The sequence below is a fragment of the Protopterus annectens genome, chromosome 14.part0, assembly GCF_019279795.1.
Source record: "Protopterus annectens isolate FY-2018-M chromosome 14.part0, PAN1.0, whole genome shotgun sequence".
Taxonomy (NCBI): Eukaryota; Metazoa; Chordata; order Ceratodontiformes; family Protopteridae; genus Protopterus; species Protopterus annectens.
Genome location: NC_056748.1, coordinates 858,936,494 through 858,961,965, shown reverse-complemented (window position 1 = coordinate 858,961,965; position 25,472 = coordinate 858,936,494). Strand labels below are relative to the sequence as shown.

General features: G+C 43.1%; 1 protein-coding gene across 2 annotated transcripts in view; it reads left to right on the top strand.

Moving 5' to 3' along the window:
* SAR1A (secretion associated Ras related GTPase 1A) overlaps positions 1–25,472 on the top strand; it is a 343,486-nt gene that overhangs the window by 132,920 nt on the left and 185,094 nt on the right. For both annotated transcript variants that reach the window (XM_044056619.1, XM_044056620.1), the window contains exon 4: positions 14,233–14,298. In XM_044056619.1, coding sequence (XP_043912554.1) covers positions 14,233–14,298 — 66 coding nt within the window. The remainder of the gene's footprint in view (positions 1–14,232; positions 14,299–25,472) is intronic.

Genomic DNA, 25,472 nt, shown 5'->3' with positions numbered 1-25,472 from the left:
GATGTACATAGACAGCTACGCTACTACTTGGACAGAACAAAAATAGCAGAAAGACTGACCAACTTTTGTAGCCTATGCAACAGGAAGGGAAGGAAAAGCTATTTCCAAACAGACAATCTCCAAATGGATAGGAAATTGCATACGATACTGTTACTCCTTCCATGGAAAACCAATTCCACAGAACATAAGACCTCATTCTACAAGAGCAACAGCCACTACCACAGCCTTCTTACGAGGAGTGGCAACCAAAGACATTATTGAGGCGGCTACTTGGACCTCCGTGCATACATTTGCCAAGCATTATAATTTGCCTCTATATTCCAGATCCCGAGCAGGGTTTGCCACTGCTGTACTGCAAGGGATCCTAAACGCACCATAATCTACTTTTATCCTCCTCCCCTAGTTGGCTATGGTATTCTACCCACTTGTTATGACTGCAGATGCATCCATGAAGGACATAGTACAGTTTTGTACCTACCATAAATGTAGATGTCGAACTGGATAGCATCTGCAGTCAGGATTACCCTCCTTCCCCTCTGTGGTACTCCTAGGGTGTTTACCCTCCTAATAGCTAGCTGTTGGGGGGAGTCTTTCATGGTGTATTTGTTTGTATATATGTACACATATGCTTATTGTTGTGTTTACCTCTATCTATTTGGAAACATTGGCATCTATCCAAATTTTAGCCTGCAAGAGGGCTACTGGCATCTGGGGCAAGAAACACTGAGGAAAATGGCGTCGGCTGATGCTTTTATACCCGAAGACCAACAGAGATGACGTCGGGTGGAGTGCGACATCAGCCGAAGCGGACCGACTTTGGAATCCGGCCGACTGCAGGGCTGCCTGACGACAGGACAACCCACTTGTTATGACTGCAGATGCTATCCAGTTCGGACATCTACATTTATGGTAGGTACAAAACTGTACTATCCTCGAACATCTACATTTATGGTAGGTACAAAACTGTACTTTTCCTATTTTGAGGGCTTTTGACATGTGGGGCAAGAAAAACCTGATGTAATGGCATCTGCTGCATGTTTTATACCTGACGTCATGGAAGAGGCAACAGCATCCGAAGCAGAAATCCTAAGACTCTGGTATTCGGGCCGACTGAGGGCTACCTGCAGGCAGATAACCCAAGTGTGATGACTGCAACAGTGAGTACACTCTAACATCAACATTTATGGTAAGTGTACACAACTGTACTTGTTATGGTAGCTCTGTCAAGTCTTATTTGCCAACATTCCTTATTAGCTTGGTCTGTTTTTTTTTTTTTTTTACTCCCATTTTGACCTGCATTCCTTTCTTTTGATAATTTCCTGCCACATGTCTTAACTGTACAGGTTTTCGCAGAATGTCCAGATTTTTACCTCTTATTTTATTTACATTTGTTTACCGGGAAATTCCGACTGGACACAGATCCTTTTTCAGCGGAGGCCCAGGGAGAAAAGCTGCACAGAAAGACATAGTAAACAATAACAATCAAGGTATGTAAACAGTAGAGGTGATCATGACATGGCGAAATACAGGCACAAATTGGGTACAATTGAGTAGAAGCTGTAATTACAAACATTGAGAAATAAGAAGTAAAACACAGTGCTACAAATTTTCTAAACTGTAACTAGATAAACTTGATAATAGACTAAATGATAACTAAATCCTGGAAGGATTAACAAGCAGTGAGTAATCATCAGTTCAGTTTTATAGTGATAGAGGGGATACTCTAAATCTGGGAAAGGAGAGAGGGGTTAAAAGGGGGGGGGGGTTCATTAGTCAGGGTTTGGACAAGGACAAAGCCAGTGAGAATTTAGGTGAGATTTTAAGTGCAGTCTTGAAAAGACTGCAAGAAGGAAGGGTAGTTGTGGTAGTGAGAAGGTTGATGTTCGTGTTTCACTGTTGCAGTCATTACTCCAGTGTTAGCCTGCTGGCAGGCTACCCGTAGTCGGCCCGATTCCAAAGTCTAAGTCCGACGTCTGTTGCTTTTCGCCTCTTCCCTGATGTCAGTGCGCCAGGAGTATAAAAGAAGCAGCCGACACCATTTTCTTCAGTCTTTCTTGCCGCGCGGTGCCCAAAGCAAAAGCAGTTGGCAAGTGCTGGTCGGCAGACTCCTGAGATTTTCAAATCAGAATTTCAGATCTGAAGTCTTCATTAAAGCTAAGTACCCCGTTGGGGAAACTTTTTTTTCTTGCTCCAGACGGATGTCAGAAAAAAGTTAACAATTGTATTTCTTGTGGGAAGCAAATACCTCATAAGGATTTTCACTCTTACTGTATTCCTTGCCTAGGCCCTGATCACAATGTTGCTAGTTGTCGGTTTTGTGCTAGATTTAACCAATGCACTATCAAGCATCGGTTTGATTTTGCTTTTCATTACTTTGGCCGAAAATTTAACTATATAATGCCGTCAGATAAGCCGACAACCGCAGTTTACAAAAAACGCAAGGACAAGGAAAAGGATAGGCATCAGAGATCCAAAACCGACGACGAAGCCTCTTCTAGGCCATTCGCCGGTTCTCAGTGAGGTGCTTTCGCAGCCCCTGGCGCCCGCTACCTCAGAGCCACAGGCCGCTTCAGACTCCCACGTGGAGCCGAGTGGGCCAATGGATACTCAAGTTATTGGACCCTCTGAAATCATTCCCTCAGATGGGTCCGGATCCGCTGAGCAGGCATCTGCTTCTGAGGGTGTCTTCAGACCTACACAGCTATATATTAAGCCATCCTCTGCTTCAAAGACTAAAGCAGCATTAAAGACAAACAAGTACAGCATTCTCCTACTCAAACTACCATGCCTAAGAAACAAATGCTCAAAATGGCCGAAGACCTAATTACTTTTATTAGGGGTACCCATCCCCCTCCTGATAAGAGGCCTAGGCAAGGGACAGAGTATGATTCTTCTGATCAGGTTTCCATTTCTTCTGATTACTCCATGCTTCCCTATGAGGATTCTGATGCTGAAGAATCCATTCCTTCAGCCTCTCCTCCTGAAGATTATTCTTTTGGGGAAACTCTACATACCATGAGGGAACATTTCCACTGGGAGAGCCAAGATTATTCTGAATCTAAGAAAAGGCTCGGAGACTTGCTTCTTCCTCAGCACAGACCCCTTGCTATTCCACCTGTACTAGACATTGTGGATGATGTATTCTCAGAGTCCGGCCTGTCCCCAGACTCTCTCTCCCCTGCACCTGCTAAGCCAGACTGTGATACTACAGGGTCCCGGATTCTCATAAATTCCTGTATAAAAACCCCACTGCTGACCCAGAAACTATATCACAAGGTCCCAAGGGGGTTAAAGCGTCCACTGCAAAAAACCCTGTCCCCTCTGATAGGGATTCCAGGGCTCTAGACTGATGGGGAGAAAAGTCTACACTTCTGCTACCCTGGCTGTAAGGGCCTTAAATTGTCAGTTTCATATGCTTAAATATCAGCAATATTTAATGTCACAGCTTAAACAGAAAATGTTGACATACTGAATGTTCAGAAAACAAGGAATTGCAGGATTTATTGCATGCAGCTGAACAAGTGGGGAAAGCATACTTTACAATGTGGTTATGACTCACTGAAGGCCTCCTGCAGGGCCGCTGTTACAGGTTCTGTTATTAGAAGGCATGCTTGGTTAAAGGAACAAAATCTGCCTGATCATGTTAAAGCAAAATTATTAGATGCACCATTACAGCATGATACTTTGTTTGGTACTAAAGCAGAAGTAGTCTTGAAAAAAAATGGAGGATAAAGCAAAATCCATGCAGACAGTCAAGGATTTCTTACAGGTACAGCCACCCAGATTTAGCAGAAACTGGCCTTCTAAAAACTAGTCCTTTCCAGTGTCAGACAACAAAGAGGCAGATTCAGGCGTCCCAGAGGCAGAGGTCAGCCCCAAGGCTCATACAGGCTTAAACAATGGGGTGCTACTACCTCCAAAAGCGGAGAAGACCAATCACAACCTTACAGGAAACGGTCCCAATGACTTTCCTCTACCAAATCCAAGCACTTTTCTTTTGGCAGCCCCCTTAGGGGGGAAAACTAGCACTTCCTTCAAGTTGGCAAAGGATTACCCCAGACAAATGGGTCCTGAACATAGTGTCCCAAGGCTACAGGTTCCATTTCCACACTCTACCAAGGTCAAAAGGTATGCCAGACCTGCCACACAGTCAATGGGCAGAGGCACAAAAACAAATTACAGCCCTCATGGACATGAGGGCCATTCAGCAAGTACTGCAATAAGAGCAGGGGCAAGGATTTTACTCCAGACTTTTCCTAGTACCCAGAAAGGACAAAACCTGGAGACCAATACTGGACTTGTCTATTCTAAATACATTTCTGGAAGTTCCAAAATTCAAGATGTTGACTCTGCAGCAGCTACTGCCCATGCTGGGCAAGAAGGCTTGGCTCGTAACTTTGGACCTAAAAGAGGCATACCTGCATATCCCAATTAGACATTCTTGCAGAAGATACCTCGGATTCATAGCTGGCTCAATGCATTACCAAATCTCTGCACTGCCCTTTGGCTTATCTACTGCGCCCAGGGTCTTCACAAAATGCCTGGCACCAGTAATTGCATTTTGCAGACAAAAGGGAATTCAAATATATCCCTACTTGGACAACTGCCTAATTCAAGCTGAGAACAAAGACATTCTTCTAAAGCATTTGGCGTTTTTAAAAAGATTAATTGGCCTAGGGTACACAGTAAACTAAAAGAAATCAAAACTAGTGCCCTCTCAAGAGATAATATTCCTGGGTGCAAGCCTAAATACAACTGCCCAGATGGCTTATCTCACACCAGACAAACAAAAGCAACTGGCTACTTCAAGAATTTGGCAGCAACAACCCACTTATCTGCAAGGAAAATCCTGCAGGCCTTGAGTTTCATGGCATCCTGCATTCTACTAATTCCATATGCCAGACTGCATATGAGGAAACTACAGTGGTATCTAAAGTGTTTGGACTCAGTATTGCCACAGCCTGGAGACAGTAATTGCACTCATCCCCTGCCTACAACAGGAGTTTCGATGGTCGGCAGAAGCCTGTCACCACAACAAGGGTCTGTCATTCAGTTTACCCACAGCCAGACAGACACTGACAACGGACGCATCAGAGTATGCCTGGGGAGCCCATATAGCAGGAAAATGTATTCAGGGCACATGGCCTGCAAACCAGATGCATCTTCACATCAATCAAAAAGAGATGCTATCTGTACAAAATGCCCTGACAGCATTCAAGGATCTGCTTCATCCAGGACAATTACTGATAAAGAAAGACAACACTACGGTTATGTGGTACATAAACAAGCAGGGAGGTACACATTACTACCTCCCCCTGCAGACAAGCAATGACCTTATGGGACACAGCATTGGCATCTCAAGTTCACCTGCAAGCACAGTTCCTGCCAGGAAAAACAAATACTCTGGCAGACTAAGCAGAAATCTCATGGATCCCCACAAATGGAAACTGGATCCACAAGTCTTCAGCATGGGAATAGAGATGGGGATGCCCAGACATGGATCTATTTGCCTCCCCTCACAACTGCCAATTAGAGATTTTGCACAAGGATTTATCACAAGCAAGCATGGAAAGTGGATGCCCTATCCTTCAGCTGGAAAAATCTAACAGTATATGCTTTTCCCACCTCTCCTTCCCAGGGTACTCCTAAAGGTCAGACAAGAGAAGCCAAACATGATACTGATTGCACCAAGACTGGCCACGCCAGCACTGGTACCCAATTCTGAAGAGCTTGTCTCAAGGTCCAGCATGGATATTGCCTCAAACTTCTCAATTGCTGACCCAACAAAACAGTCAGATCCTGCACAGCCAACTCAGGACCTTAAATCTGGCAGCATGGCGGATAATGTAACCATTCAGAGCACTCCACTTACAAAAGCTGCTGTGGACGTTATCTTGGAGGCCAGAAGGCCCAGTACCAGAAAATCTTATACTGAAAAATGGAAGAGATTCTCTGCTTGGAACAAGGCATAGACACGTGTGTACCAAATATCCTTCAGATTTTACAATATCTAACTGAGATGCTAAACAAAGGCCTTTCTTTCTCATCTATTAAGATTCATGCGTCTGCCATTTCAGCCCATTACAATATGGAACCACCTATCTTTTCACATCCTTTACTAAGGCAGTACCTCAGAGGAGCCAAAAACATTAGGCCTCCAAGGAGAGCACCAATTCCGGCCTGGGACCTCAATTATGTTTTGGAAAATCTCACACTGCCTCCTTTCGAGCCAACATCAACAGCAGATATAAAATTCTTATCCTGGAAAACAGCTCTGCTCCTAGCAATAACCTCTGCAAGACAAGTCTCAGAGCTACAAGCACTCATGGCTGTGGAACCTTTCATCATTTTCCATCCAGACAGGGTTTCCCTGAGGACAAACCCTACATTTATGCCTTGGGTAGTGTCCAGTGTGGCCCTCAACCAAACCTTTCACTTGCCAACCTTTTATCCTAATCCACAGAACAAGGGTGAGAAAATTCTGCATTCTTTGGACATACACTGGCAGCTAAGATTCTACTTGGACAGAACTAAAGTTTTCAGAAAGACTGAGTAAGTTTTAGTGTCATATGCTGCAGGTTCACAGGGAAAGGCTATCTCTAAATAGATAGGCCATTGCATCCGTTTCTGCTATTTACAACATGGCAAATTAGTGCCTAAGGACATTAGGCCTCATTCCACCAGAGCAGCAGCCACTTCAGCAGCCTTCCTCAGAGGAGTACCAACCAAAGATATTTTAGAGGCTGCAACTTGGAGTTCAGTGCACACTTTCACAAAGCGCTACCATTTACCTCTCTATTCTAAGTCCAGAGCAGGCTTTGCCACTGCAGTTCTGCAGGGACTCATTGCCTCTCCAAATCCTATTTAGACCAGCCACCCTACCTCAGCTTTGGGATTCAACCCAAGAGTAATGACTGCAACAGTGAAACACTATGAAACTAGTACAGTTGTGTACGTACCATAAATGTAGATGTTCGAGTGTATTCACTGTTGCAGTCCAGGTTACCCACCCACCATCCCCCCCTTTCCTTTGTGGGACTTATCTATGCTTCTCTATCCTATACTACCTTTTTGGTGTATTTGCTTGTAGATGAAGGACATGTTATTTTTGTGCATGTATTTTTATTGGCATATTTTTTCAGCCTTCCAATTTAGGGGCACCTGACATCTGGAACAAGAAAAACTGAAGAAAATGGCGTCTGCTGCTTCTTTATACCCCTGGCGCACTGACGTCAGGGAAGAGGCGACTGCAACCGACGCCGGACCTAGACTTTGGAATCGGGCCGACTACGGGTAGCCTGCCAGCAGGATAACCCTGGAGTAATGACTGCAACAGTGAATACACTCTAACATTTACATTTATGGTAGGTACACAACTGTACTTTCCAGAGCTTCGATATAGCACAGAAAAGTAGTGCTGCTTCTGCTGCGTTTTTGTCTTTGGTGACCTGGAGTAGATTTTTGTTGCAGGATCATAGTGGTCTGGAAGAGTGGTACGGTTGGAGAATTGTGGCGCGATGGGATTCTGAGAGGGTGGTTTACTAGTTTGAGAGCAAAGGTGAGTTGAGTTTGGTGTACGAGTTGTGGGAGTTCAAGCCAGTCAAGGTCTCTAAGGGAGACCTAGTGGTGGCTGCGGTACGAGGCACCAGTGGCAAAATTTGCAATTTTATTGTAGGAGGTTTCGAGTTTTGTAGGTCTGACTGTTTAAAATTTGTAAGTATGGGTGATGCTTAGAGTAGGGTTGGAGATTAGTTGGGAATGGCGATAGAGATTCTTGTTGGTTTGGTGAGGTATTGGTTGTTTCTATATAAGGCACCCAGTTTTTTGTGAATTTTTTTTATTGTTAGTGATATGTGGGTGTCAAATTTGAGATTGCCTATCTGTACGCCAAATAGTTTTGTGTGCACTGTTGGTGAAATTGAGGTGGTATCCTTGGCTTGAATAATGAAATGTGGGGTTTTTGGGGTAGATTTGGAGGACTGGAAGATGAGGAGTTTGGTTTTATTTGGATTGAGGAGAAGTTGGGCATTAGATAGCCAGCTTTCAACTGAAGAGAGATTCTTGGGTGATCTGTTGGAGTTCTGTTAGAGTTTGGGCTGAGCAGATGAAGGTGGAATCATCTGCATACTGTATGAGGGAGGCATGTTTGGTGGCAGTGTTCAGGTTGTTAGTGAAAAGGGAGAAAAGTAGGGGGCCAAGGATGAAGCCTTGGGGAAAAGTAGGGGGCCAAGGATGAAGCCTTGGGGAACCCCAATAGTAACTGAGACTAATGGATAATTATTGTCCCAGATGACTGATTGCTGGCAGCCTTGTAGATAGCTGTGGAACCAGTTTGTGGCTGGTGTGGAGAAAGAGAGGTCGGATAGAGCAGGAAGTAGTAGATTGTGACGCAACGTCAAAGGCTTTAGATAGATCCAGAAATACAGTAGTGGAGAGGAGGCCTTTGTTTTTGTGATGGAGGCTAGTGTTGAAGGAGAGAAGAGCAGTTGTGGTGTGGTCTGAAACCATGCTGGGTATTGGAGAGGAGGTTATTGTTAAGGAGGAATGTGGAGACTTGTGAGTTGATGCATTCTTCGAGTATCTTGGAGAGGGGGGAGAGGTTGGCAGTGGGGTGGTAGCTGGTGAGGTCAAGTGGAGGGGCCACCTTTGTGGAGGGGAATGATGTGATATTTTCCACAGCATGGGGACATAGGATTCAGATATGGAGTGGTTGATTTAATATGGAAAATAGGATAAACTAGGACATCAGCTGCTACCTTTAGGTATTCAGTGGGCAGGGAGTTGGCTGCTAGTTTTGTGGGTTTTAGTTTCGTCAGGAATCTTTATGTAGGAGGTGAGTACTGTGGAGAGAGAGAGAAGGTAGGGAGGGATGGTTTTGTGCTGGCTGAGGGGGGAATTAGTGTAGGGAAGTTTTTTTGTTGGGGATAGAACAGATTCTGTGAAGTGTTTGTTGAAGGAATCGGCAATGCTGCTGGTGGAGAGAGGGGTGGTTGGTAGAGGGGTGCTTACTTTTCCTGGGCAAAGTATAGTTAATTGTGGACCAGAATTGCTTGGGGTTGTTTTGGGAGGAGTTTAGGGAAGTCTGATAGAAAAGGGCTTTGTCTACTTTGCTTTTTGACCTTGTTATGTAGTTCAAGGAAGAGTTGCCTATCTGAGGGATTTTTAGTTGTGCGCCAGCGTTCCCATGTTTTATCCCTGGTGGGTTTTTTTTGTAGCCGGGGGAGCTCTTAGTTCTGATTCTGGTGTTTCTCAAGGGAGCATGGGAGTTAAGGATGTTGAAGTAGGTACTGTTAAAGAAATGGACTGCTTTGTCTAGGTTTAGGTACTTTAGAGGTGACCAGTTTACATTCTGGAGGGAGGAGGTGAAGGAGTTGGGGTTAAAATTAGTTTTGTTTTGAGTAAGTCTGTGGGTAATGGGTTTGCAATCATTAATATGATTTTTTTTTTATAAAAAAGTATTGGAAGAAGCAAACCAGAATCCACAAACTGTCTTTATTGAGCGCTTTCGTTTTCCTGTTCTTTAGGTTGGCGAGTTCAACTAAAACTGTCTGCTCTGAAATCTGCGTCTTAAGAGCCTCTTTTTCCTTTGCGTTCACACTCCTCACCACTTTCTGACATGCTGCATTTAGTAGGAAGGTTGGGGAGTGGTCACTGAGGGAGTCTGGTAAACAGCCTGCTAGGTAGGTGTGAGGGGCTTTAAGACCCAGTCAAGAATGGTGTGGTTATTGGGGTTTTTATTTATCCTAGTGGGGGTTTGTATTAGCTTAGAGAAACCATGGAGATTTAGGTGGAGGGCTGGGTAGTTGCTATTGCAGGATAGCCAATCGACGTTCAAGTCCCCGAGGATGATAGTTGGTGTAGGGAGAGATTGGCCCAGTCTAGTAGGTTTTCAAGGGGAGGTATATTTTGGCCTGGTGGGGGATAGCTCCCTGTAATGTTGACTGATTTTTTTTTTAGGATTTAATTTGAGGGTGATGTAAAGTATTTCTTCCTTGTCAAACTGGGGAGCTGATTTGGTGAGAATTTGGATATTGAGGTGGTGTTTGTACAACAGTGCCACACCTCCTTTTCTGGATAGTCTGTCCTTACGGAGGATGTTGTATCCAGGTGGGGAGTATTTGATGTGAGGTTTGAGCCATGATTCTGTTAGGATAAGAATGTCCGGGGAGTAGAGGCTTATGTAGGCATGGAGGTCTTGGATTTTATTACAGATGCTTCTTATGTTGAGACATAATGAGGAGGTCATTTGGGTTTTTGTTGCTTGTGATTTGGGTGATGGTGGAGTTGGTTGGAAGGGGGTTTGTGGAGATGTGATTGTGGGGCCAGGGTTGGGGTTGCCCATCTCCACTGAGAGCAAGTTTAGAGAGAGTGAGAACGTTTTATATATGCAGTAAAAAATTTGTTGTATTTTATGGATATTTTGTGTTCAAATGTGGTGGGGGTTTGGTAACGGAGGAGTTGTACTGGAAGGAGGTAGTTTGTGGTTGGGGTAATGAAATTATGCAGTGGGTGTTTGAGGGGAGTTGATGTGAGAGTGCAGTGGAAATGGTTGGGTGTTACGACTGTAGCTGTTTGGTAGGATGTAATGTAGGCTAGAATAGTGCAGGTGAGTATTACAACAGTATTACTTAGTGGCATGGTTGCTTTGGGTTAGGATGTGAGATTAAGCAGGTAGATGGGGTAGGTGGGTAATTAAGTTATTATATACATAAATTACAGTGCAACCAAAAATTGTAATATTAATACCATATTACATCAAAAAGTATGAAAATCAGTTTGTCAGCCGATAGACTTTGCAGTATAGTGGTAAGATCCAGGTAATCACCACCTATATGTCCCTTATTTAGATAATATATAACCAAAATTAAATAGAGGAGCATGTGCTAATCAAGAATATGATAGGGACACCTAATGTAAACTAAAATAGAACAACAAAATGTCTGGTCCAACCGTATAAGTCAAAAACCCATGCCCAACTCGCCATCAAGATGGAACCATGAAGTAGGTCTGCCTGTTACTATTCACTAGATATTAAGAACAATTTAACACTAACAATGATTATAAAATCAAAGAATGAGGTATATAGCACAGATAGTCTTAGTCGCACAAATCTATATCAAAAAGGCAAGTATTGTAATCCCTAATATAATTACCCACATAGATGTTGACAATAGTGAAAAACAGATTTATGAAGTCATTTCCTTGAACATTTACAACAATGCTCCTTTAACAATTACAAAACTTGCATGAATGTATGGAGTAGCAAACTTGCGTTAATCAGACCAAACCAAAGAAAGTTTGGTAATATGTCCAGTTTTAAAAAAGTTGGCAAACAGTCCCCATGGTGCATAGTGATCAACCGAAAAACAGCAGTTATTTGAAATATAAGAAATGACTCTGCCAAATTACATTCCTGTTCACAGAAAACAGCCCGATGGGGTGTTTTCGGAAGTCCGTTCCAGTCAATGGTGCAACCACAATTTGTGAGGTGTCCCCTAAATTGTAAAAAAGTCCACAAAACACAGTACCTGATAGCACCCAGTAAAAGTCCCCAAAACAGAAGACTTTTGAAAATCATAAAGAACGAGCCATTGGAAAGGCTGCATGAGGTTGCAAAAAAGGTAGATATCCTTTGATTTGGCAAGTAAACTCCAGCTTGGTAAGAGGCAAACATTCGTCGTTACCATCCGTTCCTGTGGATCCTGGTTAAATCCAATGCCCTAAACAGGCCAAATCAAGTGATGACTGTTCATTAGTTCCCAAAAGAGAGGTTGACCTTTGTCGCAACCCTATATAATAAAAAGTCCACAGTCCAATGAATACTTGCTGGATAAATGTTAAAACACAGGCTTGTGAAAATAATGAAAACCCAGCAGGAGCCTCCGCCACTGATACAAGACTGCAGTTCCTTTCCATTCAGCACATCTTGTTCTCATATAGCAGGATTAGGATGTTCAGAATGCTGAGTTTCTCAAGTTAATTAAAAAAATTCCCATTGTTCTTTGTCTTTTGGCTATCATTTCTTGGAAATACTGCTAGTTTTTGAGAATACAAAGTATAAAATAGCTAAAGTTTGCTATGACCAGAAAAGGACGAGAGTAGCAAAGTCCTGGTGTCACACTTTTTTTATTTTGGTGTGTTCCTCCTAAAATCTATTCTTTTCTGGCAAATAGCTGAGGATTGAAGTCCATTAAATAATGTCAGATATTTGAGTTCGACTCCACATCCTTCAGAAATTTCATGCTAATCCAAAACCTAATCTATCATCTTTCTAAGTTTGGAAGAGCAATATTTAAAATCTGTCCCTATTTGTCCCCCCATCATTTTAGTCTTTGTCCACATTTTTTGCTCTAGGAGGTTGAGAGGTATGTTTCCTGGACCTCTGCATTTCATCACCAGCTGTCTTTATGTACCCTTGTTCCATACCTGGCTTTGGTGCATATTTATTCTATGTTTCACGTGCTGTTCTCAAATGTTGATATTGTTAGACTCTGTATCAAATCTTGTACCTTGTGCTTTGTAGGTGTAGAGGTTTACCATAATGACATCCATGTCCTCTTTGTGGAAATGTATTATTTTGGCAGGGGGGGGGGCAAGTTGAATCTAGATCAAAGTTGAAAATATTGGTGTACTATGGACACCTTACCAGCTCTTTATTAGCAGCCATGATTTCAGAATGGGTGTAGGTGACTGAGAGGGTTAGAAACTAGCTTGAATGTTTTGGACTTCAGTATTCTGTGGGAAAAAATGGTGTTTTACAGCCTTCCATAAAGGAGTTTCGTAGAAATAAACTATGCACACTGGTGTTGAGAAAAGGGAGGAGAGCTAAACTTAAGGAACCTCCTTTGCAGTGCTTTTGAAACTCTCATCTTTCTGTGACTGTCTATCCCTTTTACCATACCCTAAGATTTTGTGTAACATTTCTGGCCATCACAAAGTATGACAAAGCTGGAGTTCATGTAAAAATTAATTCTGCCTGCTCCTGACAAAGAATGGTTAAACTAGTAAAATTGGCACACAAGGTGTACAGTGATTTGCTGAAATATATTGTCTAGTCTGAAAACATTTATTTTAAATCTTAAACAACATTAATTACTATTGTTCATCCGGTTGTGTGGTTAGACTGCTTGCAGCCTGTTTTTTTTTTTTTTTTTTTTCTCCATATCATTAGCAGTCATAAAATTTCCTGTTTCACTTAGATGTTACAGGGTAGTGTGTTTTAACCAGGCTGACAGTGTTTGTGAATTGCAGCAAATTTCTTATCCATTGATGCAACATCTCTAGTCGAAACAGTTTCACTAGTGTTGTAATTTGAGTGGGATATATTAAGTTGGCATACACTGAGTAATATGAGCAATTTAATTCTACTTGTATAACCTTAGAATGTTGTGCAAATCCTGTTTTTTTGTAGATTGAATCAAAGTTTCTATACTCTGTAAATGGGATGCACATTGTGTTGTAAGCCTTGTGCTTGAAAACCGATACACATAGTGTCAACACTTGACAAACTTTGTCCAGGTCTGGTAATAGGGTGCTGTTCAGAAAGTTTGGTGCACAGGTTTATATTTGCAGTCGTAATAGTATCTTTGCCAACATACTGGGATTTATGTCTGTTGTGATTTTAAAATGTATATATTTTTTCTTAAACATTGTTCAGTCTTCTTTTACGTAAATACAACTAAACAGTAGTAGTGGTAGTTCTGTCATGCTTTGCTGTATTTTATACATTAGCATTTTATTTTTGTGGTCACAATACATAGTTTAATAATCTGGTTTGCCATCGTGTACAGTTGCAATGTCTTTGGAGCTTCTGGATGAAACAAAATAATTTTTTTCCCCTGGGGGCAAATCCTATCCCCCACACTCCATTTTTTTTTTTTTTTGGTGGGCTTTCTCTCCTCGCACCTTTGAATTACAGGTGTACAAGTGCAGAGAAAAATAGTCCAGAAAGCTTTGAATTAATACTGTAGTACAAATGGAAGCTGCACTTGCAGTGATTCTTTGTAAAATGTCACTGTCAGCTTAATTTTGTATATGTAGCTGGAGTAAACCTTAAAAAGTTCAGTATACACTTAAGCTCGTTAGGAAGATAAACCTAGTGAGTGCTAATTGTTGGCCCAGTGGAATTACATTATGCGGTATTCTTATGGAAAATTAATTTGTCAAATGTGTTATTTATGGTGTTCAGCCAAGTTGTCAGATGCTTCATCTGTTTGTATTTTTTGTTTACAGCATCAGAGGAGCTAACTATTGCAGGAATGACGTTCACAACATTTGACCTAGGAGGTCATGCTCAAGGTGAGATGGACAGGAGATTGTGTTTGCAGACTGTATTTTAGATTAGCTATGAATCTTGGATGAGGAGGCCTTTAATTGTTGACCAGAAGGACTAAAAGCTGCTGGCTTACGGTCAGATCGGCAACTAATATTTTCCCAGGCTACTGTCCCCTCCCTTTTTTGCTCAAAATGATCTGACAGCTAGGTCAACAGATTTTTTTTGTTATGTGTAAGTGCTTTTATCTGAGAAATTTTTATGAAAAGCTTTTTTTTTTTTTTTTTTTCAGGCTAATGGTTTGAGAAAAAATGCATAGTTTTTTCTTAATAGGTGCATTTTTTATGCTCATTGCTGATATGTAGCCATGTCTTCATAAATCCATTTGTTCCTCTGTCTAATTCAAGGGAGGTATCCCAGCCAAATTCCATTGGTCTCTCCCTCTCAAGGAAGAGAGCAGCATCCTGTCCAGTCCCCCCTTCCTACATGTATTGACAGTCCAAGGGGGGTGGCAACATCCAGCTGTAACCTTCCAAGTGACCCTTCCTCTCCATGAAGAGAATGACCTCTGATAGCCATTCCCCCATTTTAGTGAGGGACACAAGTTGAGCAAGCATTGTATATGTGGTTTAGGCATTTTATGTGAAGCAAGTCTTTTAATGGAGTAGAGTGAGTGGGATATGGGTATCACCGCCAGTGTCTTCTCATTCATACCCATCCCCTAATCCCAGCTTCACCAGAGCACTTCCCCTTCTGCAGACATTTTGCCTTTTCTCAGGATAGGCATCTTCATCTTCCCTGTTTATAGACCAGGTGACCTTGGTGCTTGATGGCACAGTCATGGCTCCATCCTGATGCACTACCCTTGCTGAAAAAAAAAAGTTTTTTTTCCTCCATTTTCTTTCCTCATTACAATTATCTTACTTGCAGATCAATTTTTTTTCTATTTTGTTAAAGGTTTTACTTCTGTCCCTTGCGTTGGCATGCGTTTAGCCTCCTCCTGCCAGCTTTCCTTTCTAGTTGCTTTGCTTTGTTTCTAAACTTCTGTTCAATAGTTACCAATTTTAAATATTTTTCAGTTTTTCCAAGATGAACGTATTAGCACAAGGTAGCACATCAGAATGAAATTACTGGATGTGTGTTCTGCTTGAAGAAGAGCATTTTTGCAAAAAGTGTGATAATTGTGATTCCTTTATCCCTAATACTGTTGAGAATGGGACAAATAAGCTGTTTTTATCTAAACTGAGGGGGAGAACTACTTCCACTCCTGGCATAGCTTTGACTTCCAAGGTGGACTTGGAAATGTGCCTCTTGAAGTTTTCTAGTGGCCCGTACTTCCACCAAAAGCATTTGTAAGCTAAAAGCTTTGCATCTTGAGTGTCAGAACCTGCAGCCTTCTGCACCATGTGAGCTACCTGCTGTGCCACTGTTACCACATCAAGTAAATGGATTTCTGACACTGCAGCTCAGCATAAGTGGATGTTGCACTCCTGAGTGTGTTCTCCTCCAGCTGAGATATTAAACTGACATCCTATTTGCTTGAGTTGGCAGTAGCTTGTAAAAAAAAAATCCTATGGCATCTATTGAAAAGAGTAGGGGAAGTTCCACAATGTCTTGTCCAAATTTATTTTAGTTGTAAAATTGCATTCTCTAGTCTTTCCTGAAAAGAAGCTACTAACCTAACTGTACTAACACAGTCAACAAATTATGAATGTTTTATTGGGGACTACTGTTTCTTTTTCCATAAAGATCTTTGCAACCTTGTACATCACCTATGCTTAGTGTAGCCACCTTGTTGGTGACCCCATTTTGGCCAAGACAGCATTGGTTCCACTTACTCATGCATTTAGCCAAGTGCAGTCAGCACCAGTTACCCACAGACTGGACCTACTCACACAGTACAAACTGTCAGCTCTGCAGATGATGCTGTGGGTGATGGTATCTGTATGGAATCAAGACCCTTTTTTCAGGAGGACATGCTCAGGGTACTGCAGGAGGCCAGGAAGTCCATTACTAGAAGATCTTATTTATCCAAATGGAAACATTTTCATTCTGGTGTATGTTATGTAGTCTGGACCCACTGACAGTCTCCACAGTCTTGTCATACCTGTGTGAGCTGCTGAATGATGGCTTAACATATTCTTCAGTGAAAGTGCACGTCTGCCATCTCATCCCTTCTGCCTGTCTCACCCCCCTTGACTTCCATGTTTGAGGCCAAACAATTCCTGAAAGGTGGCCTCCACCTGAGATCTCCCAGGAGAACAGTTCACCCTCCTGGATCTTAACTTTGTTTGGAAAAACTGACCCTGGCTCCCTCTAAGTCAGCAGCTTCTGCCTCTCAAATTCTACTCCTAGAAAACAGTACTGCTACTGGCAGTCACTTCTGCAAGAAAGATTTCTGAACTTTAGGCTGTTATGGGTTCCCCTCCTTTCTTAGTGTTCCATAAGGACATGGTTTCAGTCCACGCCAACTCCACGCCAACTTTGTCTAAGGTGGTAAATGAGTGATCACTCAACCAAGCTATCCACCTTCCTACCTTCCCTTCTACCCAAAACTCTGCAGAAAGAGTTCTGCATACTTTAGAAGTACGCAGACCGCTTAGGTTGTATCTTGACAAAACCAAGAGCATCAAGGAATCTGACCAACTGATGTTCTTCATTCCACATTGCTGCAGTCCTAACTATTGGGTAGTCCGCTGTCCAGTCGGCCCGAATACCAAAGTATATGGCTGACGTCGGTCAGGGCGCATTAGACTGACGTCAGTACGTCAGGGTACTAATGCGCATGACCGACGTCATATCCTCAGTCTTTTTTGCTGCATGGTCCGATGCAGAAGCAATTTTGCGAGTGCAGGTTGGCGTTCTGAAAGTTTCTGAAGTCAGAGTTTCAGACCGAATCAAAGTTGGCTAAGTACCCCGTTGGGGAATATTTTGTTTTTTTCTTGCCTCAGTATTTAACCGGATGTCAGAAAAAGTGAATAACTGTATTTCTTGTGGGAAACAGATACCTCATAGGGATTACCATACTTTGTGTATACCTTGTTTAGGGCCTGAGCACGACGTTGTTGGATGCCGCTCTTGTGCTAGATTTAACAAACGCACTATTAAGAGAAGGTTAGACTGTGCCAGGTTAGTGTTTGGGAAGCGTTGTAATTATAAAATGCCATCGGATGCTCCGACGCCGGCTTCGGCTAAAAAACGCAAAGATAAAGCAGCAAAGCCTAGGGTGGAGGAACCGACAGTCCCAGACGTCGGTTCTTTGGAAGGCTCAGTGGAGCCGGAGGTTTTGCCAGGTGTTTCTTTGGAGTCTCAGGGAGAGACTTTACTGTTACAGGATGTATCCTCTCAGGAAGTAGGCCAGGCTGAGGGGCTTCTCAGGTGGCTGTTCTTCCCTCTCTTCCTAAGGTGGTTAGAGCCTCCCCTTCAGTTTCCAAGGCTTCTTTGAGGGGCAGGCCAAGTTTAGCTTCTGTGGGGGTTTCTCCTACTGCTTCAGGATCTTTGCCTAAGAAACATATGCTTAAAATGGCAGAGGATGTGAGTACTACGGTTAGGGGTTCTATGCTCCCCCCTGCTAAGAGGCCTAGGGTGGAACCTGAGTTTGAGAGTTTTGAGCAATGCTCGGCGGCTTCGGAGTCTTCGGCTGAAGACTTGCAGGAGTACCCTCCTTATTCTGATTCTGATGTGGATGATTCTACTCCTTCTGCTTCTCCTCCTGAGGATTTTTCATTTTCAGAGACTCAGCATTCCATGAGGGAACATTTTAAATGGGAAGGTCAAGATTTCTCTGATTCTAGGAAAAGGCTTAGGGAATTCTTGTTTTACCCCAGCATAGGCCTTTAGCTATACCTCCTGTTTTGAATGTGGTGGAAGATGTGTTTGCAGAGGCTTCCTGAATCCTGATTCTTTGCCTCCTGCCCCAGTTAAACCGGATAGGTATTATAGGGTGCCTGAAGCGCATAAGTATCTTTTAAGAGTCCTAGGGCAGACCCGAAACTGTCTCTCAGGGGCCTAAAGGTGTGAAGGCCTCAGTTGTTAAAAATCCTGTCCCTCCTGATAAAGAGGCAAGGGCTTTGGATAGATGGGGAAAGAAAGTGTATACTTCTTCCACTTTAGCCATGAGGGCGTTGAATTGTCAGTTTCACATGTTAAAATATCAGAATTATCTTCTTTCACAGTTGAAATCTAAGGTGGATGCTCTGGCTGAAGGTATTGAGTGTAAAGAGTTGCAGGATTTGGTTCATGTCTCTGAACAGGTGGGTAAACATTCCTTGCAGTGTGGTTTTGATGCTGTGCAGGCCTCCTCCAGGGTGGCTGCCACTGGTTCTGTTCTTCGTAGGCACGCCTGGCTGAGAGATCAGAATTTAGCTGAGCATGTTAAGACAAGGATTTTGGATGCTTCTTTACAGTCTGATGTGTTGTTTGGTTCGCCTGTGGAAGCAGTTTTGAAGAAAATGGAGGACAAGGCTAAGTCTATGCAAACTGTTAAAGATTTTTTGCAGGTGCAGCCTCCGAAGTTTAGTAGAAATTGGCCTACTAAGGGATGGACTTATCCTGCTTATGATTCCCAGTCTAGGGGTAGGTCTAGACGTGGTAGGGGCAGAGCTCAGGGTTCTTTAGGCCTAGGACAGGGAGTTCCCCTGCTCAGACTTGGGGTGAGGGCAGGGGTCAGTCCTTTCGTAAGCAGACCCAATGACCTGCCTTTTCAGCTGCCAGTACGTTCTCGCCTGGCAGCACCTTTGGGAGGAAGGCTGTCTCTTTTCAAAGAAAATTGGGATTTAATTACCCAAGACAGATGGGTTCTGGATATTATTCACCACGGTTACAGGTTTTATTTCCATACCTTGCCTCCTTTCAAAGGCATGCCAGACATTCCTCCTCTTCAAAGAACAGAGGCTCACAAGCAAATTCCTCTGTTGCTCCAAATAGGGGCCATTCAGTCAGTTCCTGTGCCGGAAAGGGGCCTAGGATTTTATTCTCGCCTGTTCCTAGTACCAAAGAAGGGGAACACGTGGAGACCAATTCTGGATTTATCTATTCTCAACACTTATCTGGACATTCCCAAGTTCAAAATGTTGACGTTACAACAGCTTTTACCTCTGCTGGGCAAAGATCACTGGATGGTAACTTTAGATCTCAAGGAAGCTTACCTTCATGTGCCAGTAAGACTACGTTGCAGGAAGTATCTGCTTTTTCGAGCTGGAAATTCTCATTATCAGTTCTCTGCATTGCCCTTTGGCTTATCTACTGCGCCCAGAGTATTCACAAAGGTTCTGGCTCCAGTGATAGCTTACTTCAGGCTAAAAGGAATTCAAATCTATCCTTACTTGGACGACTGCCTGATTCTGGCTCAAGAAAAGGAAGATCTTCTACAGCATCTGGAATATGTCATAGCAGTGCTAAGATGCCTAGGGTATTCTGTGAACGAAATAAAGTCCAGTCTAGTACCCTCTCAAGACATGTGCTTTCTGGGTGTGAGACTGAATACAGCAGCCCAGATGGCCTTTTTAACCCCGGACAAACAAAAGAATCTTTCCAGTTACTTCCATCATATATCTCTTCAGTCCGGGCTGACTGCAAGGACAGTCCTTCAAGCCTTAGGGTTCATGGCATCTTGTATTCTGGTGCTTCCCAATGCCAAACTGCATATGAGGAAGCTACAATGGTATCTCAAAATCTGTGGACACAGCACTGCCAGGATTTGGACACTGTCATTCAAATAATACCTTGCATTCAAAAGGAATTTTTGTGGTGGGCTCAGGAATGTCACCTAAACAAGGGACTCTCTGTGACCCGGCCAGAGGCAAGTCAGATTCTAACGACAGATGCCTCAGATATTGCTTGGGGAGCTCATCTAAATGGAAAGTGGATACAAGACAAGTGGCCTGCCAGACTACAGCATCTACATATCAACATGAAAGAGATGTTAGCAGTTCAGTTTGCATTAATTGCTTTCAAGGAGTTTCTTCTTCCAGGGCAGGTGTTGATTCTAACAGACAACACAACTGTCATGTGGTACATCAACAAACAAGGGGAACTCATTCTTACCCATTGTGCAGACAAGCAATGATTTTATGGGAGACTGCGCTCAGTCTGCAACTAACTCTTCAGGCAAGGTTTCTGCCGGGAGCACAGAACTCCTTAGCAGATGTATTAAGCAGACAAATCATGGATCCCCACAGTGGAAACTGGATCTTCATGTATTTCAAAAATTGACAGTGTCATGGGGAACTCCAGACATAGATCTGTTCGCTTCTCCACTAAACCACCAGCTGCCAAAGTTTTGCACGAAGGGATTTCATCACACAGCTTGGAAAGTGGATGCTCTTTCTTTCAGTTGGAAAACTCTTCATGTGTATGCTTTTCCACCTCTGCCTCTTCTTCCAAAGGTGCTTCTAAAGGTCAGACAAGACAAGCCAAGGATGATTTTAATAGCTCCAGATTGGCCTCGGCAGCACTGGTACCCATTACTGAGGAGTCTGGTAAGGAAGCCTCCATGGCCTTTACCTTTGATTCCACACCTGTTGTCTCAGAGGGAAGGTCATCTGCTCAATGTCAAGCTTCACTCTCTGCATCTAACAGCCTGGCATATTCTGTTTTGAAAGACAGCAGGTCTCAGCTTCCTCAACAAGTTTTAAATGTGATTATGGAAGCCAGAAGACCTAGTACAAGGAAAGTGTACGCAGAAAAATGGAAGAGATTTTTATTTTGGAGTGCAGCAAACAATTTGGAGATTTGAGCCAAATTTGAGTGTGGCTCTTCAATATCTTATTGAGTTACTGGACAAAGGTTTGTCTTTCTCTTCCATTAAGATTCATGCTGCAGCAATTTCAGCTCACTATGATTGTGACCCACCATTGTTTTCGCATCCTTTGTTCAAGCAATTTCTTAGAGGGGCAAAGAATATAAGACCCCCACGTAGAGCTCCTACTCCTGCTTGGGATCTCAATTTTGTGTTGGAGAAACTTACTCTACAACCTTTTGAGCCTGCGGCTACTGCTGAATTGAAATACTTGTCATGGAAGACTGCTTTTTTGTTGGCCATTACTTCTGCAAGAATGGTTTCTGAGTTGCAGGCTCTTATGGCAGTGGAGCCTTTTTGATTTTTCATAAGGATAGGGTATCTTACGTACTAATCCTTCCTTTATGCCTAAGGTGGTTTCTAGTGTGGCTTTAAACCAAACTATTCATTTGCCTACCTTTTATGCAGATCCCCAAAATAAAGGGGAAAAGATTTTGCACACTTTAGATGTACACAGGCTATTGCGTTATTATTTGAGCAGGACTAAGGATTTTAGGCAGTCTCAGCAGTTGTTTGTTTCTTTTGCTTTGAGTTCAAAGGGCAAGCCTGTGTCGAAGCAAACTATTTCTAGGTGGATTGGGTGTTGCATTACTTTTTGTTATTCCCATCATGGCAAGGAGATTCCAGCTGGGATTAGGCCTCATTCCACTAGGGCTACTGCCACTTCTACAGCATTTCTAAGGGGGGTGGCAACTAAGGATATTTTGGAGGCAGCTACTTGGAGTTCAGTGCATACTTTCACTAAGCATTATCACCTTCCTCTCTACTCTAAGTCTAGGGCTGGTTTTGCCACAGCTATTTTGCAAGGCATGTTGTCAGTTCCTGCTTCCTTATGATTTGCCAGCCTCCCTTACCTCTGCTTTGGGATTCTACCCAATAGTTAGGACTGCAGCAATGTGGAATGAAGAACATAGTACAGTTTTGTACCTACCATAAATGTAGATGTTCGAGGATCCACATTGCTGCAGTCCAATTTACCCTCCCTCCTTCCCTCTGTGTTTAGGGGTGGTTGTGTAGGTGAGGTTATATTCTGCTAATTGTGTATATATTGTACATATATTTTTTGGTGCAGGTATTTTGGGAGTTTTTGGTTTTGGCCTTATCTTTTCAGGGTCTTCTGACATCTGGGGCAAGAAAAGACTGAGGATATGACGTCGGTCATGCGCATTAGTACCCTGACGTACTGACGTCAGTCTAATGCGCCCTGACCGACGTCAGCCATATACTTTGGTATTCGGGCCGACTGGACAGCGGACTACCCAATAGTTAGGACTGCAGCAATGTGGATCCTCGAACATCTACATTTATGGTAGGTACAAAACTGTACTTTTGTGTCCTTCCATCCTAGAGCAGTAGAGCTGCCAGTCTCTAAGCAAACTATTTCCAACTGGATTTCCAAATATGTTACCCTTTGCTGTTAATACCATGGAAAAACCCTCTCTTCCTTAGTTAGGGCACACTCCACGAGAGCCATTGCCTCGTCTGGAGCATTCTCCAAAGTGTTGGACACCAACGCCATTCTGGGAGGTACAGGCTTTATCTAGAGGTCATACCTTCACCAGGCACTAAACTGGACATTTCCAAATCCAAGGCAGGTTTCGCTAGGGCCATTCTCCAGCTTCCTGGAAAGCTCCTGTGCCCCTACATCCTCACTCTCCTCCTCCTCATGAGTTTTTGCATTCTCCTGTTAAGAATACTGTAACAGCAGAATAGCAGGACATAGACTAGTTGTGTTTAAATCTTACCATAACGTTATGTCTTTCGCTTTTCTGTTGCGGTATTCTATCTCGCCCTCCTTCCCCCTATATTTGTTCTTCCTTGGATGTACCTTGCCTACATACCTGTTTCTCAAGCATTCTCCCTGGGGCACTCAGTTCTGAGGATGGTGTGTGCGTATGTCACTTATGGTACATCTGATACCAGCCTACATGGGATGTACCACGCATCTTAGACACTAAAGACATTTGCATACTGGCCAACATCGGGTTGCTTGGCAGGCAATCTCCCTCATGTAAAGAATACTACGACAGAGAAGAGGACATCTAACGTTATGGAAGATTTACACAAGTAATCTTTCTCCCCTAAACAAATGCAGAAACTACTGTGCCCTAATCCCCCCACAGGGGGAATCGCTGAGGGATGCTCTACTTCATGATTGGCCTCCCAGTCTGCTTTATGCCTACCTGCCAGTTCCATTAATTCTGAAATTTCTGCAGAAAGCTGCTAGGTTGAAGAGCAGTGTCATCCTCGCTGCACCTTACTAGCCTTGATGGGTTTGGTTTCCCTTATGGCCTCATCTGATTTACCAACCTTGGATTCTGGATCTGATACCAGACTCATGTCTCACCCGGCCAGTATGATTCACCCTGACATCTTAGATCTTAAGCTTACAGCCTGGTTTCTCCAATTCCATTAATAGCCAGACAAACTTTGCTTTCTTTCCCTGTCTGCCACATCATTTTATCTTCCCATAAACCCTCAACATGAAAACTCTATTCAAGTAAATGGAAAAGATTTGTTTGCTGGGCACAACAAAATCATATGGGTCCATTTTCAGTGCTAATACATCGCGTACTTGAATTTTTAGCTTTACTTTTTAAAGGAGGCGCTAGTTTCTCCATTGAGGTTCAATTAGCAGCAGTATCTAATTTCCATGTTGGATTTGATGGTTCTTCAGTAGCCTTTGCTAAACTGTGCAGAGCATTCTTGAGAGGCACTCTTCTTTTGAAACCCCCTTTTAAAGACCCTATTCTGCCATTGGACCTGAACTTGGTACTGCAGGCAGTAATGCATTCTCCCTTTGAACCAACGGCTAAACGTGAACTTGAAATTCTTACTTGGAAAACTGCCTTTCTAGTAGCAGTTATCACAGCTAGAAGAATTTCAAAAGTTCAAGCCTCATCTCCAAAACCTCCCTACTTGAATTTTCATAAGGATAGAGTTACGCTACGAAAAAATTCTTTTTTTCCCAAGGTAGTGTCAGAATACAGTATCAATCTATCCTTTAATTTGCCAGTATTCCCTAAATTTGCAAATAAGGGTGAATACATATTGCATTTATTGAATGTTCACAGGAATTACGTTTACTTGCATAGAACAAAAATAACCAGTTATAAAAGTGACTTTAGCCAGATGGCTGACTGATTTATTTCTTTTATCTATGACAAATTGGGTCTTACTTTGCCAAAACCTGTCAAGACCTATTCAACTAGATCCATGGCAACTTCAGTCTTTCTATCCAGAGCTTCCCTGGACAAATGCACAGCAGCAACTTGGGCGACTCCTCATACCTTTATTACTCATTATAAATTAGATCTGGCCTTGAGGGGTAGAGCATCATTTGGTTCAACTGTGCTCAGGAATATCCTTAAAGTCTCCCTGGGATTTTAGGTAGCTGGGGACTCTGTCCCAACAGTTGAAGATGGAATGAAAATTGACAACTTCAGATAAAGAAGTTATGTACTCACCATAGCATTCCATATTGTCCATTTTTATTCTTCTTGAACTTCCAATGTTCATCGTGCATACAGCTGCAGTCATTACAGATGGGTTATCCTGCCGTCAGGCGGGTCCTCGGTCGGCCGAATTCCAAAGTCTAGGTCCGGTGTCGGTTGTCGTTGCTTCTTCCCTGACGTCAGTGCGGCAGGGGTATAAAAGAGGCAGCCAACGCCATTTTCTCCAGTCTTTCTTGCTGCGCGGTGCCCGAAGCAGAAGCAGTTCGCAAGTGCCGGTCGGCCAGCTCCTGAGATTTACAAACAGTATTTCAGCCGAAGTCTTCTTTAAAGTGAAGTACCCCATTGGGGAAACTTTTCTTGCCTCAGTCTGATGTCAGACAAAGTTAATAATTGCATTTCTTGTGGGAAGCAAATACCGCATAAGGATTTTCACTCTTTCTGTATACCTTGCTTAGGGCCAGACCACGACGTCTCGGCCTGCCGTTTTTTGTAGGTTCAACAAGTGCACTATTAAGCGCCGGGCGGAGTTCGCCCTTCATTATTTTGGTAAAAAATTTAATTATATCATGTCGTCGGATACACAAACGCCAGTTTTAGGAAAAAGACGCAAAGACAAGGACCGACATCCGAGGTCCGTACCGAGACCACGCTAAGGCAGACTACCGGTTCTCCGGTTCTCAGCGAGGTGCCTATGCAGCACCTGACTACCGATGAAACTATTTTACCGGTGTCTTCAGTACCTGAGGTCGCAGGCTCCTCGGTCTCCATTCCCACTGCAGATACAGACGCCACTCTTGGCGGGGAAACCGAAAATTTAGTGAGGCCTGCCATTTCTGAAGGCGTCTTCAGGCCTACCACCTTCTCTATTAAAGCCTTCACTAAATCTAAAGCTACCATCAAAACTAAAAAACAAGGCCCTCAGACCTCCTCCCAAGGCCCCATGCCT